This window comes from Fistularia commersonii, chromosome 16, assembly GCF_037954325.1.
Source record: "Fistularia commersonii isolate RoL2024-O1a breed Wild chromosome 16, RoL_Fcom_v1.0, whole genome shotgun sequence".
Classification (NCBI taxonomy): Eukaryota; Metazoa; Chordata; class Actinopteri; order Syngnathiformes; family Fistulariidae; genus Fistularia; species Fistularia commersonii.
In genome coordinates, this window is record NC_141299.1 from 2,196,393 (window position 1) to 2,215,635 (window position 19,243).

A 19,243-nucleotide genomic window follows, 5' to 3' on the forward strand; every position below is an offset into this window, starting at 1 on the left:
CCAGCTCAGGTTTCCCCAGTTCGTGTAATTCCCCGTGCTTTGTCTAGCCGAGCTGAAATTCCTGTCCCTCCCGCTCCGTCCCACACGAGCCTAACACTGTTTGTCATCTTCCCTTCACCGCCGCCTTGCTAATCGCCCTCTCCCCCCGTATTCCGCTGCCGTCTTTCGTTACAAAAGATGCCGAGTTCAGCGGGTATCTGTCCGAGATCAAGGACAGAGCGTAGCCCCGGGTCGCAGGCAGACAGGGGTTAGGACGGGGTTGACACCGGATCCCGCCGGTTGTGTCACCGAAGCGCCGGCGGCCGGACGAGCCGCCGTCTGCCTTTGCAAAAAATCATTTGGATCTTCCACGGAATTTGTCCTCTTAGAATCACATGACCTCAGGGCTCCTCTGTGCTCTTAAGAAGCTGGGTGATTGTGGGCGTTTTCAAAAGGCTTCACATGGTGTCCCTGTCAAGACACTGAAGCTCTGTGTGAGTGTGTATGTGTGTGTGCGCACTCTGTGCCCATTAAAGTAGAGACATTTTTACTGTGGGCAATCCTAGTAACCTACTTACTGCCGTACATGGTCATTAAAAAAGCACGCATTTTCCAAGGGTCTCCACAGAGGAACCATTTAGGACTTTGTGCTCCTCAGCATGGTCAGGCGCTGAGTTGAAATATTTCCACTATCATCTGACAGCGATATCATCCTTTTAAACCAAACACCGAGGAGCATTCCTGTCATCATCCTGCCTCTGTCCGCTACTTCTCCCATCATCTGGGACTAGACCTTAAGAAAAAACAGGATGCGTGAGGAGAACACGACCTAAAAATGAGGAAAATTAACAACGATTCCGTGAAAGTACCAAATAAAGATTTTTTTTCCCCATATCTGAGCAGATAACGTCTGTAGATGCCAAATGGTCTCCACGTATAGATCCCTTCACACCGGACCGCCCGATCGCGCAAGGCGCTAACCGGACCATCGAGGCTCCCCAACCATCTGCCAGGGGGACGGTTCTTGTCCCGCGGATCCGAGGTCCTACCCGAGTGGTTCCAGTCCGCTACCCCTTTGACTTAGACGTCTGTTTGTTTCCATGACGCCTTCCAGTCCCGGTCCCTTCGGGATGGAGGATCCACATTCCTGTCGGGGGTTCCCTGCGTTTTGCCCCCCTTGCGGGGTCAGCTCGTGTTGCCCGGCAGCCGCGGTGCAGCTAACAGCTGTTCCCCGCCTGCGCTCGCCGCCCCCTCCGACAGGGACACCCCCTTTTTTTCTGAATGGACTTGTTGTTCTTTGTGCGAGTTACTTGTGTTTACTCGCACACAAAGACCAATCCCCTCCTAATCTGCGCTCCTCGCTGCCTCTCGCGTGACGTTTTCCCAAACTGCCGCTCGACCCAACATGGCGAGCGGCCTGCTGGGACGGGGGAGGCCTCGGATAAAGCAGAGTGCGTGTGTGTGTGTGTGTGTGTGTGTGTGTGTGTGTGTGTGTGAGGAGCCGGGCCCGACCCGCCATTCACAGCCCACTGACTTAACACGTTGCCGGGGCAACCACACCAGTTGGTCTGCAATGCCACATACCAGACAGAGACATGTAGGAGAAATTATAGTATGTCTGTAGCCGGGCTTAATCCCGACCCAGCGAGGAGGCGTCGGGAGCCCCGTCTCCACCTACCGGAACCGGAGCGTGGAAGATCTTTACGGTGTTCACGGCATGTCGCAGGCCAACGGAGGACATCTCGGGAAAGACGCCGGGCGTGTCACTGCCGACGGTCTGAGTGCGTGCAAGTGACGAGAAGAAGTGATGAGAAGATGAGAAGGAGGAGCTTGCTGAAAACATGCTCTTGAAAAAGATGTTTACATATTTACTGTGATCGCTCTTCCTGAAGACGGACATTCGGCTCATCTGGCTCCCATCTCAGTCTTTCTGCTTCATGTCTAGGATTGTTCCACCGCCCTAGGAGTCCAAGCAGGACAAGGGAGAGTCGATTTTATCCATACAGTGCCAAATACCGACCTGATCATCTGCAGACCCTTCCCACGCAGAGCAGGTCTGGACTGCACCCTTTGAGATGATCCACGGGACCGCCGGGAGCGAGCACTTGGTTGACAGCGTGGCGAAACACCGCCTTCCGCCTCTATCAGCTGGGCTGGAGAGGATGAGGGCGCAAATGATCCGGCACTGCTTATACCGGTAGTACTAACAGTTCCATGCTAATAGCTGAAATGATATAATTTGAAAAAAGGGGCAACAAAGATGGATGCACGGCGAAACGCAACAGTAGATCGGACCACGCCTCCTGGAAAGCCGACCAATGAGAGCCCAGGGACTCAGGAGAAGATATGAGGTTATGATCATGCGCTGATGCAGACGGTAGAGGAATGAGAGCGGCGCATGACGGGATATCACCGAGCAGACTAAGCTTGTGGCTTAGGCTCAAATGGGAACTATTTCCTGTGGAAGAATATCAAATTGGAATGTGGTTCACTCACAGACTCACCCCTGCATGTTTCCCCTCATTCACGACACAAAGGTGAATGACATGTTTCCGCTGCGCTGCTGTCAGGGGTCAGCGCTGTGAATCAGCTGACTAAACTAGGTCAGGCACACACACGCACACACACACACACACACACACACACACACACAGGTCAGCTGCTGTTTCCGTGGTGTCATGTCAGAAATCTCCTTGAACACTGTGCGTGGAAGCAGGACCTGAAAGCTGAAAACATTTGCATATCAGAGCTTTTGTTTTTATTCCTTCCTCTTCAATCTCATGACTCATCGGATGCAATCGGGTGACTCAGCATATAAAACTCTTCATCGAGCTCCGACAAGCCGCGGCGCCTCCGCAGCACCGACGCTTCCTCGGTATCGACCCCGGGACCACATAGATCAGGGGTGTCGAACTCAAACACACAGAGGGCCAAAATTCAAACCGGGGACAAAGTCTTGGGCCAACATTGATATTTATTGAAAAAAATCCTCCTCCAGATAATAATGAACCCAAACAAGTTTTGCTTTAAAATGAAATATGGAACATGCATAGCTTTATACTATACAATTTTGAGCTTAATATTGCACACATGCAAAATCCTGTTTTCTGCCTAAGTAGCAGGGTGCCAGTATTAGCATAAGGTCGCTATGACTACTGTCAGCAGAGAGGGCGTTTATGGGTCCTGTTGTGATTTTCGTGCCAAAACACCAGCAGAAAATTCTGGGATTTGTAGAATAAGTGGTACATGCACTGTAGACTACACAGGTGGAGCAGCTCTAATAGTCATTTGTATGGCTTTGTGGGCCAAATATAATTACGGCGCCAGAGTTTGACTACCTGTGACGTCGATGATAAAGTGTGGGTCGGCGGGTCCTTTGGAATCCGAGCACATCACACCGTTACCTAAGAAGGACCTCCGGACGCTGACGCTACGTGAGGGCGGCAGCCTGAAGATGAGGAGGTTTATGTTGGCCGGATGGCGGTTTGAGTGTAAAAACATCTCTGTGTTTTGACTCCGTGTGCGTGTTTGTGTGTGTTCACCTGACCCGTTCCCTCTGGTCTCCCCAGGTGGTGGGCCTCTACCGCCTGTGCGGCTCGGCGGCCGTCAAGAAGGAGCTGCGCGAGGCGTTCGAGAGAGACAGCCACGCCGTGGAGCTGAGCGAGAACACCTACCCCGACATCAACGTCATCACAGGTGAGAGGTCGGACGGCTCGCTCTTCGGGGTCTCCGTCTTCCTCAGAACTTCTCCCTATCCTTCCAAACACCTTCGAGGAGCAGATTGCGGCTCTGTGAAATATTCCAAGAGCTCAGGTTCCTGCTCATATCAAGGAGGGGGAGGAGGCCGCGGATCACATCCACCAAAACAAACTCGCAAATACTAGATGGAGTTTCATATTGATCCTGAGGACGTGCCTGAACTCGTGTGTGTGTGTTTGTGTGTGTGTGTGTGTGTGTGTATGTGTGTTTTAAAAGATGAAGAGAGAGAGAGTGAATTTGATGTTTGTAGTAAAAGCATTCCAGCAGTCAACATACCAGCATGGGCTGGTGCCTCAGGGAAGGGCCCACACACACACACACACATACATACACACACACACACACACACACACACACACACACATATACACACACACACACACACACACACACACACACATTCAGGCCATTCTTTCCCTGTCAGGCTCATAGTTGATACACGTTCTCTACTGTCCCTTCCCGGTCACGTTCACAGAGGTCCTGGCTTTGAAAGGTTTCACAATGATTGTGATAAATTGCACTTTTAGTCTAAATATTCTTGTCACGCAAAGTGTTTTGTATCATTCTTATCACAGGATTGAACATTTACACGTCCTCTTTTCATGCTGTAAACGGAGCGAGTTGAAGGAGGAGGTGGGAGTGCCTCAGGGACCCGCTCCGGGCCCCTCGCCGTTCACCGTGACATGATTAGACAGGAACCTCTGTGGACCGTGATGTTTGCAGACGATGTTGTGATGTGCGGTGAGAACGGGGAGGAACATCTCGAGAGCGTGCTCCGGAGAAGGCAGGGATGAAGGCCGGCTACTGCAAGTGGCAGATGTTCTCAAGATAAAGTCGGACCGAAGCTGGAAAAAGTCGGACGGGGAAATCAATGTCGAAGGAAATGTATATTCTTTATATATACTTTTCACGCTCGACCAGAGTTGGTGTCACATCCTCACCGCCATAACATCTGACTAGTGCCCGAGAACCTCCGCACACCCATCAGATAATTGACCCCGGTGCTTCAACTTAACCAAAGCCGGAGATACGTCAGATCTACTGTGCTCTGGAAGTTCACGCCAGAGGTCCGGGGGGTCGGCGAGTCACACAAAGCCACTTATATTTTTTCCTGCCACAAAAAGACGAAGTCCGTGTCCATTCAGGAGGTGCTGTTGGTTTAGCGAGGAGGCCCCGCTCCGGCATCGTCCTATCATGTCAGCTTTGATCCGCATGCGTTTGCACCCCAGCGCAAAGATCACACTTAACAGTCCAGCGACTTCGAAAAAAAAGCCCCAACGTCGGCGTGGATTGTTGGTTTTTGCTCGCCGGCTGGATTTGCTCTGCCGGCCGGTTGCTGTTGCAGAGGAGGCCGAGGACGAGCGGGGCGGCGGGGGAAGGGACGGACCGCCCTGGAAAACCTCGGTTCAGACCTTCTAGCTCAGATTTGTGTCGATCGCCTCGTGTCACCTTTAGCCGAGGGTTCGTCTTGCCTTTGTTTTACCTGTCTGGGTAGACGACATCCACAGTGTTTGGTGTTTGTAGCTAGATCTTCCTCTGTGGGAGAAAATGGACGTGAGGGAAAGGAGAACTTGATGGGAGGAACCCTGCGAGATGAGGGACCCCCGGGGAATCTGGAGAAGATAGGAGGCTGCCGTCATGTTTCGATGGAGAGACATGTGAGAATCAGAGAGGTGCATGGTGGGATATCCCCCGGCACCGCTAGGCGCTAGGCTAATGCTAACTCTTCGCTAGCTCTCTCAAAAAGGAACTTTTGAAGCCTGTTCTTCAACAAAGAGAGGATGCAGACGAGAAGATGATCTCCACAACTCCCAGAGTGGACGTGGTGGTGGATATCGGGGTGGCGCCGGGTCTGCGGCGCCACCTCAGACCGCGGACTCAGGGTGAGCTCAGAGGGCCGGCCGTCACACCGCTAATTTAAAAGCGGAGGTAGTGAAAGGGATTACGGCGGGGTCGGAGGTCAATCCCAAAGCTTGCAAAACATGCTCGGTGTGCAGCCGCCATTGTTTCAGCCCGCAGACGCGGTCGGTTCATAGACGGGGGAGGAAAAGTCACAAACTCCGGCTCGTGAGAAATCGGGGCGGATCCGACGGGCCGATCCACTCGCGTCCGCCCGCTGACGGACCCCCTCTGATCGTTCACCTTCTGCGCCGCGAGACCGGCGCTTGTTTTTGTCTGTGTTGAAGGTCAGAGGTCCCGCTCGGCTGTCTGAGCTTCTCCTCCCGCCGTTAAGCCACGTGGACTTTCCAGAAGTTGACCTTCTGGTGCCGAAGCTGTGTAGGTGGCCCGGCGGATCTCACGGCGGGCTTTTCAGTCAAATCGAGCTCGGTGGCGGCCAGGGAAAAAAATGTAGAGGCTAGATGTGTTGAGCCTGAGGCCGTCTGAAGACCTGGATAGGAACGTGCATGCTCAGCCCGCATCCCGGGATGGAGATCCTTCAAACGTCCCTCTCCGACCGGTCTTTTCAGCAGCTTCGGCTCCTCCTTCCTTCACTTTGTCCTCCGGTGGAAACATGGAAAGACATTAACAAGTGTCCTTTTTATTGCAGAACAAACACAGATGGTGTTTGACTCACACACGGGGGGATTAGCCGCGGCGTCACGGCGGAGGGTTCCTCAAATCGGGGTCTAGAAGCGGCGGGGGATCGCGGAAGACTAGAACTCGGGTTCGCTCATTTATCAAGGGGTTCACGGTGCCGGCGGACACGCACGTTTCCCCCGGCCCCCCTTCAGCCGTGTGTGGGCGTGCGGGAGAACAAACCCCCGTTTGTTCCCCACGCCGGGCCTTAACTGCGGTCCTGAAAAGAGGACCGACCTTCTGCTTTGTTTGAACAGGAGGTCAAAGGTAGGACCTGCCCCGGTGCATTGTGAGCCTTGTAGTGTTTGGCGGCTCGACAAACACGTCCATCCAAAGTGTGTGTTTTTCCGCCGCCGCCCTGCCGGTCCAGACCGGAGCTAGCGTGAACCAGCAGACGCGCACCGCGGGGTCGCCGTCAGCTCGGCCGTGAGAGAAAGTGGATCGCCTGCGGGGAAGCACACCTGCTCAGCCCGTGACCTTGTGTGTGTGTGTATGTGTGTGTGTGTGCGTGGGTGTGTGCTGTCAGGCATTAACGGGACTACAGAAAACCGAATGAACACAAGCACTGAGTCACGCAAGCTAATGATTGACTTAAATGGCCCGTTTCCCTCTTTCTCGACGTGCACGTCCGCCAAACCCAGCGCCGTGTTATCCAAGCTGTAGAAAATAAAGCGACATAAATAGGGGCGTGTTTGTTTTGTCCCGCGCCGCCTCCGGGCACGGAGGGGACGCTCGGAGACAGGATATTAATGTGAAATAGCGCTGCCGCTGTTGTGTCTGGATGTTCTGCCTCGGAGCTCGGGAGGGTCAGAGGGTCCGCGCCGGATAAAAAAGAAAAAAAAACAGCCACACCTCCCCGCCTTCGGCCGGCCGGCGCAGAAATCACCGCCCGCCTCCAGGCAATCAGCCTTCCCGCGATCAAACCGGCAGATTATTATTATTATCTCGGCCAAGTTTCCGTGAAGACACCGGGAGCCGGAGGATGTGCGCGAAGCCGTTCCGCCTAATCCTCCCTGGAAATCAGCGTGTCGACAGGGAAGGCCGGGGGAGAATATTTACCTTCCCTTATCGCGTTTCGCTCACACCAGATTTCCTACCGAGTCCGATCGAGGCGGGCGATAACGGTCGGGAATCGGAACTGCAAACAAAACAAGTCGACCGGCTTCACAAGCGCTGCGGACGTGTTTGCACCCGGGAAGAGCAAGATTGCGGTTAAGTTTTCATCGGGGGACAGAGTCAGTCCTTCGACTGGTTTGGGGAGGTGTTGCTCTGGATTAGACCACGCTGGTGTGTGTGTGTGTGTGTGTGTGTGTCTGCTGCAGGACTCTAAATCACTACAATGTTTTTCCAAGATGGCCGCCAGTACAAACCTCCCCGTGTTGTTGACAGAATGAAGGATTGGTCACCTGAGGACTTTCTGCACCTGCACGTGTTCGTCCGCGAGCCGTGCAGGATCGCGGCCATCCTGAAGCTCCGCGCAAAAACCTGGCGAGGGCGGCTCTGAGGCAGATCCGGATTCTGTTCCTGAGCGGGGGGAAGTTGCCCTTTTAATGTTTATGTTTTGCACCGAGGGAATAAAGAAAGTGAATGTCGCTCTGAACGCCGTGCAAAGTCCAGAGAGAGACGGTAAAACCTCCGAGTCCAGTAAGTGACGGCCGGCCGGCGCAGGCAGGGGTATAATTACACTCCTCTTTTATTTCTCGCTTGCTTTTAGGTCTTTTCATGGCCTTTTCCTAAAACGACTAAAATAAACATAACAAATCAAGAGGAAGCGCTTTTGTTGAGCAACGAGCAAACTGTAGGCCGGGAGGAGGAAACAAGCTGATGGGGAGATAAAGGGAAGGAAAACGCACAAAGCGGAACGGGAAAGAAAACATAACCGATTCATCACGATGAAACGCCAAGCCGCTGAAACGGGAGGCATAACAGAAGAATATCCGAAGGCCGGTAACGGGAGAACCGTTTCCATAGCGACCGACAACTCAGGATTTCACGTCAAAGTCCAAAATAAACCTCTGAACTTGTCCGGTTCAGAGGACGTTTGCATCGCTTAAGGGTTCAGACTGAGGGCTCCACGCGGTCGCAGTCGAAGACGATGTAAATTATTTTTCGAGACTCGTCCCCCCGGTGACGGTTTGCTTTTTGGCTCCGCGGCTTTCAATGGCGCCTCCTTCCTTTCCAGCCACCGCTGTTCCGACGTCGCCGCGTCCCGCCGGTGCAGGTTCGCCCCGCTAATCCAACTTGTTCCATGTTTACGGTACATCCGGCGACGCGCGTTCTCCCGAACCCGGAGCTAATCTGAGGCGCCGCCACCGTGAACTGTATCTATTTCCCTCTTTAATCCTAATCCTGTATTCTAAAGCTCCTCTGCTCCATCTATTGTAAAAGGAGCCCGGAACGTGTCATCCGCTAAAAATACCATTTTTGTTCCTTCTTGGAAGTCGTATTCCAGGATTACCGGGACGAACCCCAGATACCTGCGACCCGCTCTTAGGCAGCCAAGCTAATTGGGATTAAATCTGAGCATGTTAAACGGCGCCCTCTGTTCTCCTCACTCAGCCCAGGGGATTTCGGAGGATTTACGGCGAATTGTACTGTAGTTTGCTGTAAATAGAAGGGAAGAGGTGGATAAGTGCGATGTGGAGGTGATAAACTTGGAATGTCTATTTTCAGCACTGTAATCAGACTCTTCCGAGGGGATGACGGGAGCGGCTCGCACAAACGCGTGTCTCCTCCGCCGTTTTCGGAACGAAAACATCGGGTTGTTCCGCGGTAGGCGAGGCCGGGTCGTCCGAGATACTCCGGGCCGGCCGGACCTCCTCCTGCTGTCGCCTTCGGAGTTCTGTGAGCGGTATGCTTCGGGAGAGCCCCGGCCTCGCAAACAGTGAGCAAAAGCGCCGGCTGACTCCGGCAGGGCGGGAATACGTCCGACGGGTCGTAGCTCACGCCGGCATATTCCACATGAGGAGATTGGGAAATGATCTCCTGAGAGGAACGCAGCGTGTGCTTGCATTCCAGCAGAAGTGATAATAGAGGGATACAGTGTGCTTCTAAAAGTGAGGGTGGTTTCTGACATCCGCTGCCACGTGGCTCTCCCTAACACCTTAACACCTCTAATCACAGCTCCGGTGACTGAGAGGGATGAATCTCACCCTGATGGCAGGCTAACGGGGCCTAATCTGGGAAGCTTCGGGCACGTACGCGATTCGGGTCAAACGGTCACCGCTATCAGGGAATGTCTCACTCTTTGACTGGAACAGCGACGCTATGGTGTATTTATTACCTTCCGCGTGCTGAAGTGGAAGCTCTGGTACCGGGAAGCGCCGTGAGAGACGGTCCTTTTACGCAGACTGAATGCCGGGAGGGAACGTGTTCGCGTTCTCTAATCCCTCGCTGGAAAACACATGGGATAAAAATAGTTGGAGAAGGCGACTGGAGTTCATCCACAAACTAGTGTTTCTGTTGACATGCTTCCGAATGGGTACCTTTACGTGTCTGCAGATGGATCCCATCGCTGCCTGAAGCCGGGGCTCTGTGGGTTTTCCTCCATCCCACCATGTGACCGTGTGTCTTGGAGCTGGACCCCCGGCGTGATCGACTCAATCGACCCGTTTTCAATTTCTTCGCCCCGTCTTTCCGGAAAATGCGCTTTTGCCGCATGGCCGACTCTGATTATTTTTCACGTAAGCCAAAGAGCGCAGCGCCGGCCGGCCGGCGAAACAACTCCCCGCCGCATCGGTGACTCGTCTCCGATTTCACGTACGCGATCAATCTAACGCCTGCCGTGTCGTCTTCCGTTACAAAGGGCCTCGATGAGCCTTGTCCATTATTCGCGGGTCATTCGATCGTCCCGGTGAGTGTAGGCTTGGAAAGGCATAACTTGGCTCCCGTTACTTCTCTCAGATGAGCCTCGGCATGTATCCGTGGACGATGACCGATATTGCTGATTGCTCGTTCTCCAGACGTGTATGAAAGCCGATCCGGGTCCTTGCAGAGGAGCAGACGGCGTGCCAGAAGCATTTCTCCCTACTCCTGCACGTATGCCCTGGCCCCTCCTGGTTGCCTATGAAAAGACACGCCGGCTCCATTTTGGGGGCTTGTCGGGGGACAGGCGGAAAGTTACGGGCGCGAATGCTTCATCTCAGACCGGGAGCGACCGGGAGACACGTCCGACTGCGGTCAGGAATCCCAGCGGGCACTGCGGGAAACACGGGGGCTTCGGGATGCAGTCGGGAGACCGGGAACCACTAGATACTGTCACGCTGTGACACTAATTTTGAGATTTGTTGATTAATGGGCAGATATTCATCTTCGGACCTGCTGTCCGGCAGCTCCGACCCCAAATCTTCTCCGTCCCTCCTCCGTCCGGGTCCAAACCGTCTCAGTGTGACTTTATCTCCAGAACATTGAACATGACTCATTCCCGATCCTCTGCATCCTCCTCACTCCTCCACAGCTTCATCTCCGCCTCCTGTCCAGAGAACACGGTTGCTCTCGCCCTCGTCTTCTTCGCCTTTCCTTCATATCTTGTTTTATCAACCCTGATATTCTTCTCTCCAGCCGCCGTGTTGTTCTGGACCGTTGACTGTCGCCACCTTCTTTATCTCCACCCCCTGCGACCTCACCATTCACGAGCAATGGGTAAAGACAAGATGGTTCATCACATTACAGTACAATCATTTGGCAGACGCTTTTATCCAAAGCGACTTACATGAAGTGCAATTCAGTCTCCGAAGATCCGAAGAACCAGTAGTCGGAAGTCAGAAGTGACAACTCAACCAAATAGCCATCTCAGAACCATATGCATACATACATTCATTTCATCCTCTTTTTTTTCCAGAGGAGGTTGGGGGCTAAGTGTGATTAGTGGGGTAGTGCTTGGTGAAGAGGTATATTTTCAGCTCACGGTGAAAGATTGGCACTGACCCCGCTGTTCTGACCTTTTTCGGGAGTTCGTTCCACCCCTGAGGAGCCGAGACCGAGAAGAGCCGAGACCGGTTCGATCGGCAGCCGGGGGCTCGGAGTGACGGGGCGGACGGTCGCCCAGAGGTGGCAGATCTAAGGGGACGGGTAGGGACATGTGGCTTGACCATATCCTGGAGATAAGCCGGAGCTGTCCCATTCACCGCCCGGTAGGCGAGCACCACGGTCTTGAACTTGATGCGGGCGGCTACCGGGAGCCAGTGAAGGGACATGAGAAGGGGAGTTGTGTGGGAGAATTTGGGACGGTTGAACACCAGGCGGGCTGACACTTTCTGAATAAGCTCCAGAGGCCCGATGGTCACCGCTTGGGCACCGACAAGAGGGAGTTGCAGTAGTCCGAACGGGAGATGACTAGAGCCTGGATGAGTATCTGCGCTGTATCCTCCGTGAGGAATCTGCGAACCTTCCTGATGTTGTAGAGGAGGAATCTGCAGGAACGTGCGACTGCTGCGACATTCGCTGAGAATGACAAAAGCGGGACAAGCGGCGCCACCTTCACCTTTGATGCACCGGTTGTCAGCTCGCTCCTCCGCCCTCACAAAACTCCCAGATGCCTCGATGCAGCTTCTGCCATGCCTGACCTTCACGTCGTATCCGCAGGAGTGCTGAAGGACTACCTGCGGGAGCTGCCCTACCCTCTGATCACCAAGCAGCTGTACGAGGCGGTGCTGGAGTCCATGGCCGGCCGGCCTCTGCGGATGGGAGCGTCGGGCTGCGAGAACGACCAGGCCGACTCGGAGCACACCGTCGGCCTGCTGGACATCCTGCCGGACGTGGAGAGGGTGAGGAGAAGGCCTCCGGCGGGGATTCTGGAGGGATAAAGGTGGAATAGTAAACAAATAACAGCTCTCCAACCTCCTCCGTCGGTGCAGCGGCGTAGGTTCCTCCTCCCTGGCCTCGTCGGCCCATCGGCCGTGACACAAAGTGAAAGCTGCAGTTAGATTTTCCAAAGAGACTGGGAAAAATATTAGTTTTATTTGGATGTACTTGCACATTTTTTGGAGACACTGAGTTATATAAACTAGGCAGAGTGTCGTGACCAACATCTTGCAGCTGTAGAATTATTTAAGATGACAATACCTCATGCGGCCGTCTGCCGGGCGACATTAAGTCCACATCTGGTGGTCGTCGCAGAGTATTTGAGAATATCCACATGAGGAGGGAAAGGAGCAGTCGGTGACCGTCCGCAAGACTTTCCTGCTGCTCGATATGCATCATTTGTTTGGTCAGTAGGTAACAAAAGTACTGTGCTACCATTATGACACGCCGCGTACCGTAATTTCCGGACTATTGAGCGCACCTCAATACAAGCCGCACCGGCTAGCTAATCGCTATCGTGGGCTTCCTCCTGCGCACTAAAACCGTCAAAGTCGTCTACTTCGGTTTCGGAGTTGAACGGACTCAGAATTTCCCGGTCATTTCACCGGTCCGATGTGAAGAGGATAGATGTTTTAGCGGGGTGAAGCTCGTTAGCTTCCCCCTCAAAAAAATCCATACATTAGCCGCATCGTTGTTTAAGGGAAAAAAGTCGCGGCTTATCGTACGGAAATTACGGTAGTCGCATGCGATTCGAGGAACAAAACAACTTGGACTTAATGGTGTTTAATGGTGTGCGCCGACTTGCAGATGACACTGCGGAAACTTCTCAACCACCTCAAGCTGGTGGCGTCCCACCAGGAAGCCAACAAGATGACCTGTCAGAATCTGGCGGTGTGCTTCGGCCCGGTGCTGCTCAGCCAGCGCCAGGAGGCGTCCTGCCACACCAACCGCGTCTTCGTGGACTCCGAGGAGCTGGCCAGCGCGCTGCACTTCAAGAAGCACATCGAGGTTCTGCACTACCTGCTGCAGCTCTGGCCAGGTGAGGTTTCAGCTCGTATTCCTTCCCTCTCCGGTATGTCGGCCGGATAATCTTTATGTTTGAGTACGTACGGCCCGTACGTCGCCGCCCTCCGCCTGAGGCCTGGGGGAAATCGCCGCCTGCTTTGTGGTTCCGCTCTCCAAAGGGCCGCTTTGATCGCTGAGGCTTTCCGCAAGTAGCTCACCAGCATTTGATGCTCTCGGCCACCATCTGTTGCCGTTGCCTCCCCGGAGATGAAAATGTCCGCCGTACGCTCGGTCTCGGCGACCCGGGCCAATCGGAGCCTTGAGCTCCGATGTAAACTCGAGCGGCGAGGCGCGGTCCCTCGTCTAAAGATAAATCCCCGTCCGTGGGCAGGCGCTCGGCCTGCTGCTGACGATCGCTTGTGGCTCGGTGGGATATGTGAAGCTTGTTAATGACCCGCCCGATAACGGGGACGAGGAGCTGCTGGAGATTCAAACGTCATTTGGAAGAGACGTCGCTCTCACCGTTAGCGGTTGCAAGAGCTGGACCAATCTGCCCCGATTCTTCTTGGGCGGCCCGGTCCGGCCAGAGGGAAGTGGAAATGGTGTCTCGGCAGCGGTCGGACGTTGTTGAAACATCCAAAGCGCCGGTGCTTTCCTCCAGCCGGCCTTGGAGCTGAGGAGATGAGCATCTGGCAAACCTTTGCAGGCGACACTTTGGTTGCATGTAGAAGTTCACAGTGAGTGACTTGACTCTTTATGCTCCTCACCGCCCCTCCTGCAGTCTCGGTTGCAGGCCGAAGCCTATCCCCGCTGTGATTGGCCGAGAGACAAGCGACCATTTCAGCGAGGACTACTGCTGGTGACTCGACTATAGGCCTGAACTTGTAGAAGGCTCCCTCTGTCCTTCTTCTCCTCACGGATGTTCCCATCAGGGGTCTCCACAGCCGATCACCTACCTTCATCTGGCACCGACTACCTTCCTGTCCTCTTCCCCTCCATCTTCTCCATCCCTCCTCTGTCCATGTCCAAACCATCTCAGGGTGACTTCATCTCCAGGCCATCTAACATGCGCTGTCCCTGATCCTCTCCATCCTCCTCAATCCCAAAGAGGAACCTGCACATCTTCTCCTCCGTGTCTCCAAAGAGCGCCATTGCTGCTCTCACCTCCATCTTCTCCGCCACTCTCTTTTCTCCCAGCCTGTTTTTCCCCCCTCTTCTCCACCCTCTGTGTCCTGCTCTGCAGAGCAGTCTCTGTTCCTTTTCACGGAGGTCAGATGATTCTCCACGAACCGCTGCATGCTTGACTCTCACTTCGAGCGCGGCGTCTTCGTCGGCTTTAGCAAGAAGCACGCGTCGAACATCTGCGCTGACTACCGATATCGAGTTGTCAGGGGAATGTTCCATCGGAATCGGGTTCTGCTGGAGATTACCTTGCAAAAGCAAGTACAGAGTAGAGGCTAAGGAGAACGTTCCCTGAGCTCCTGTAGAAGATAAGCACCACGAACGAAGCTCTTTATCCGCACGGCTCGGAAAGCACTGCTTGAAATGAATCTTCACGTGTGTCAGACTGATTTTAAACCTCTGTGTCTTCTCCTGCCCCCAGTCGTGGACCCTCACGGCCAGTCTTCTTCTCAGACCTTCTCCGCCGACCTGCCGTCGGCGCCCCCCCTGCGGCGGAGGAAGGAGCGCCCCCAGGTGCTGAATCTCACGGAGGCGGAGATGGCGGGCGTCCTGCGGCCCAAGGCCGGTCGCCTGGACAGCCCGAGCAACCGCTACGCCGGGGACTGGAGCTGCTGCGGGGACAACTTCTCCTCGGACCTGCCGCCGCCCGGCAGGGACGAGGCCGACTACGACGACGTTCCCTCGGAAGAGGCCGAGGCGAGCCGGCCGGAGGAGGTGGAGGAGGAGGAGGGAGGCAAACCGCCGAGCGTCACGTGTCCTGCATCTGAGCTGGTGCAGGTTCCTCAGGAGGAACGTGAGCAGCAGCAGCAGAAGAAGGACCAGCGGGAGGAGGAGGTGGAGGAGGAGGCGACACAAGAAGAGCGGGACGATTCAAGCGACCGCCAGCAGTTGGAGGAGGAGGAGGAGGAGCGAGAGGAGGAGCGGGTTTGCGACCACATCCTGCCGCCTCGGCTGCCCAAAGAGCACGCCTACCAGGCCTACATGAAGATCCAGGACATCAGCCCAGTGCTGAGCAACAGGGTGAACCTGAGGGACCTTCAGGAGAGCATCGACACGCTGATCGGGAACCTGGAGAGGGAGCTCAACAAGAACAAGCTCAACGTGGGGTACTGACGAGGCTGGGTTTCCGTGGAGATCCCGGGGCTCGGGACGCCGCTGGAGAAATCCAAGGGATGAGGAGAAGCTTGAGCGGGCAAAGGTTGCCCCCAGACATTCCTCCATGTTTGCGTTAGCTTCCCGGATCGTTCCGGTCTGGTCGCGCGTTGTTCTCGTCGCTCCTCTTCTCAATTGAAGAACCATCGAGCGCCCGGAGTTCAGGGTTAGGGTGAAGGCGGAGGAGTACCCTCCTGGGATCTCCAAGGGACCCTTCGACTCACTGCCATCTGAACACCTGGCTGCTTCTGGAGCTCTTTCAGAAGATCAGCTCCTCCTTCTTTCTCCAACACAACAAACGTGCCGAGTTCACCAAGTCCTGAAGAGCACTCCGAGTGCAGATATGAGGTTCCTGCCGACCCCCACCCCCACCCCCACCCCGTGGATCCCCCTCTCCCCGATTCCCCGGCCGGGCCTCCGGTGGCTTCTGCGACGTGGCGCGCTTCCACGTCTCCTCTGGTGGAGGAAGGAAAGCTGGTCTCCGTTCAGGGGCCTTTCAATAAATGAATGCAATGTGCAAGGAAAACATCTCCTCTGCAGGCTGCGGGGTCTGCGGGAAGCCAAAACCCACCATTATTCAGGAATTAGATGGGATTTTCCCCTGAACCGGAGTTTTCCAGCCCTGCCGTTACATAAGCAGGCAGAGCGGCGCGGAGGAAGCGTCTCCCCCCGGTTTGGCCCTCGGAAGCAGCTCCACATCACAGGAGGACCCGTTGTCCTCCCGAAGGCTCGGCCGCGGAGATGTCGGACGACAACAATGCACTTAGGAGGGTCGGTATGGGCCATGAAGAAACTAGTATGGGATGCAAAATGAATTAAGGGAGAAAAAGGCTGCCGGCAGAAACCTTCTCTAAGAGACCAACGTGGAACAAATGCTTTCCTGGTGTGCTGTCAGAAAGCCCTACGCCTCACCACAGAAGGTCCACCACACCTGAAGGAGGCGCCTCATCTCTGGTGGCGCCGGGGAAAAGGAAGAGACAAGAGGCCCCACTCGATTTGCAGTATTCATTCATTCATTCTCTTCACTACTTATCCTGTTCCCAGGGTCAGGGGGCGGAGCCTATGCCGACTGTGATCGGACAAGAGTCGGGGGTACATCCTGGACCAATCACAGCGCCACATATACATACAACCATTCGCCCTGTGGGAATCCTCTTGCTGGGAGGTGGCAGTGCGAACCGCGGCGCCGCTGTGCCCGCCCTGCTGGCAGTGGGAAACACGACATCATACAAGTTAGCATAGCATTGTGAAGAGCGGTTGTCCAGCTAGCTCAGCTTCAGTAAAACAATCCCCGATGACACCTTCTCCGATTCACTCACGACATTGTTGAATAATAACGTCAACGTCCAAGACGTGCTAAAGTCCGGAGCTAATTGAATTGGGATCCTCACCATTCTGCACGTGAAGCTAACTGGGAAACGGGTTTCCCAGAGCTACGGATCTTCTGTTCCCATGGAACCATGACGAGAAGGTGCGTTTCCCCCGAAACGCCACTTTAAGGACGGACAGTTTGCAAACCTCATGTCTCTCCACATCCCTGATACTGTTCGCCCTAGCTTAGCCTGGCTTAGCCTAGCATAGCCCACCTTTCCGGCTTCTTCCCCCGGCTTTCCCCCGGAAAGTAAAGTGATAAAATGAATAACGGCGGCAGTCAAATGTGAAGCACAACGTCCGGAGAGGCGGCGGGAACGTTAGCGGAGGCTCTCAGCTAGCATGTCTTAGCTTCCCTGAAACGGTCGGCGGATGTTTTCAGTAATCCAGGGATTCAGAATGATCAGTATTTAACCTTTATGAATATGTATATAATTATATAAATGTATTCGGAGTATATTATTTTTACAGCTTATTTTGTCGGCGGTGTATTTAAGTGCTCCTGATGACCTCGAGGTTTCCTGTAGACCCGTAGATGTAGTCCCGCCCCCACCCCGCCTCCAACGCCACGTCGCTGCGCCGGACTGACGGCACTCCTGCAGAAACAAGCGATATTGTAATTTTTGTTATATTGTGTATATATTTGTTTCCGTCTCCAGCTGCATTTGTGTTTTTTTTTAAGGTACTGAACGTTGCATGGTCAAAAGCTTTACTGGCATCAACAAGGCTGCGTCTCACCTGCCGTCGTATTTATATGTAAAGAGACTATTCATTAATGTATTCTCATTTATTTGCCATCGATGACTGACGTCTCCTTCAGTATTTCTGCTGCGTCTGTCTTTGAACGCCCCGCTGTACGTTCACACTATAAATATATATTATATTCTCCATGAAACGCAAGTGTCGCCGTTTATTTCGCGAAATGAAATATACCTTCTTGCGTGAAAGCCTCTGCGGGACAGCTGCTCCTTCAAAGCTCCTCAGAAGAACGCTCCATCGTCGGCGGCGATCGTGAGATCTGAAGGTGCGTGACGGTGTTTCGTCCCATCCGATGAGGAGCTGGGAGATAGCCATCTCTGGCCGTCGGCACCTGGGCGCTCGAGCTTTGAAGCTCATACCTTCTCTCCGTTCCGCCGGCCTCGCTCTCGGACGTAGGCCATGAGTCCCCGGGCTCTCTCATTGGACGGTGCTTGATCTTCCGCAGCGTCAGACATCCCCCATCTTTCACCCACCTGGACTTATAACCTCTGGTGGAAGTCCACCTGGAGAAGTTTCCATATCGAGATCGCCTAGGAACTGGATGCGGTCGCATATCAGAGACCGGGACCTACCTGGTCGTCGGGCCGGAGATAGGACGAAAAACGTGACCCGTTGTTTGGACCACATTTGTTTCGCAGACGCGACGTCGGGAGTCGAGCGCGCGACTCCCCGCTGGTAACCATAACAACCGATCCGATGTTCCACGCATTCGATAAGGAACGTGGAGGGTTCTGATAACACCGAGAGGATACTTCGCCCAGAAGGTCCGCCTTCCGGTTGCTTCTTCACTAAGACTCAGCCTGTAGAGTGGTCAGAAGGTCGGGGTTCGATCCCCGGCCCCTCCTGGCTGCCAGGCGCCGAGACCCCGGGATGCTCCGCTTAGCGCCCGGATACTTCCAGGACCCTCCCTCCGCCAAACAGGCGAGCCTCCACCCGCAGACACAATAACGCGCCTCCTGATTGGACGGTCAGGGTCACCATTGGATATCCGTTGAACTCGGTTGAACTTTTGTTCATGTCTAATTCGGGAGCGCGGAGATATGGCCGCTGCCTCTGGGTAAACATCCTTGACGGCCAGCTGCGCTGAAACCAGACCTTCTATGCCCCTCTCCTTCCTCCTCTCCCCTTCGTTCTCCTTAATCTCCTGACCTTTGGGTCTGAGATGACGGCCGGCCGCCGGCACAGGGTCATCTTTGTTGGGAGACATTTATCAAAATGGTTGAAGTCAAGGGTTTCATAGGAGCAGACGCGGATTTCAGATGAAACCTGTTTAATCCTTGAGAACTCAAACGACCGTCTTCCGTTTTCGTTCGTCATTTTAATCCTTGTTTTTATTTTTAAATCGCAATCTTTTTGTGCCGGTTCGGGTTGAAGAGAGCAAACGAGATTCTTCGGATTAAAAATAGACGAGAGGACGATGGAGAGCTTTCTTCTCCTCACAGGATTTTCCGTCGGCGCAAATTCAAAAGTATCACAAATCAGCTTCTTGGCTTCTTGGCCGCTCGTCTTTCCGAGAGGCTTGAATTAATTGATGCTTTCCCATTTGGGTATCGCAGACAACCGGGGCATGTAGGCTCCTCAAAGGCCCATAATCACACTTCATGAACTCACTTCCCAGCGTCTTTTTGTCTTCTGACGTTTTCCTCCTCTTCAAGCA

General features: G+C 54.2%; 1 protein-coding gene and 1 long non-coding RNA gene across 3 annotated transcripts in view; one reads left to right on the forward strand and one right to left on the reverse strand.

Moving 5' to 3' along the window:
* Positions 1 to 17,717, forward strand: part of syde2 (synapse defective 1, Rho GTPase, homolog 2 (C. elegans)) — a 34,833-nt gene extending 17,116 nt beyond the window's left edge. For both annotated transcript variants that reach the window (XM_086161450.1, XM_086161449.1), the window contains exons 5-8: positions 3,549 to 3,675; positions 11,899 to 12,080; positions 12,925 to 13,156; positions 14,726 to 17,717. In XM_086161450.1, the coding sequence (XP_086017576.1) occupies positions 3,549 to 3,675; positions 11,899 to 12,080; positions 12,925 to 13,156; positions 14,726 to 15,417 (1,233 nt within the window). In that variant the 3' untranslated portion in view covers positions 15,418 to 17,717. The remainder of the gene's footprint in view (positions 1 to 3,548; positions 3,676 to 11,898; positions 12,081 to 12,924; positions 13,157 to 14,725) is intronic.
* LOC147225511 (uncharacterized) lies at positions 15,453 to 18,503 on the reverse strand. Its single transcript, XR_015107256.1, has 2 exons — positions 18,159 to 18,503; positions 15,453 to 18,089 (listed from the first exon to the last, which is right to left on the reverse strand). It is a non-coding gene; the product is annotated as an uncharacterized LOC147225511 (long non-coding RNA).
* Positions 18,504 to 19,243: the final 740 nt, after the last annotated feature.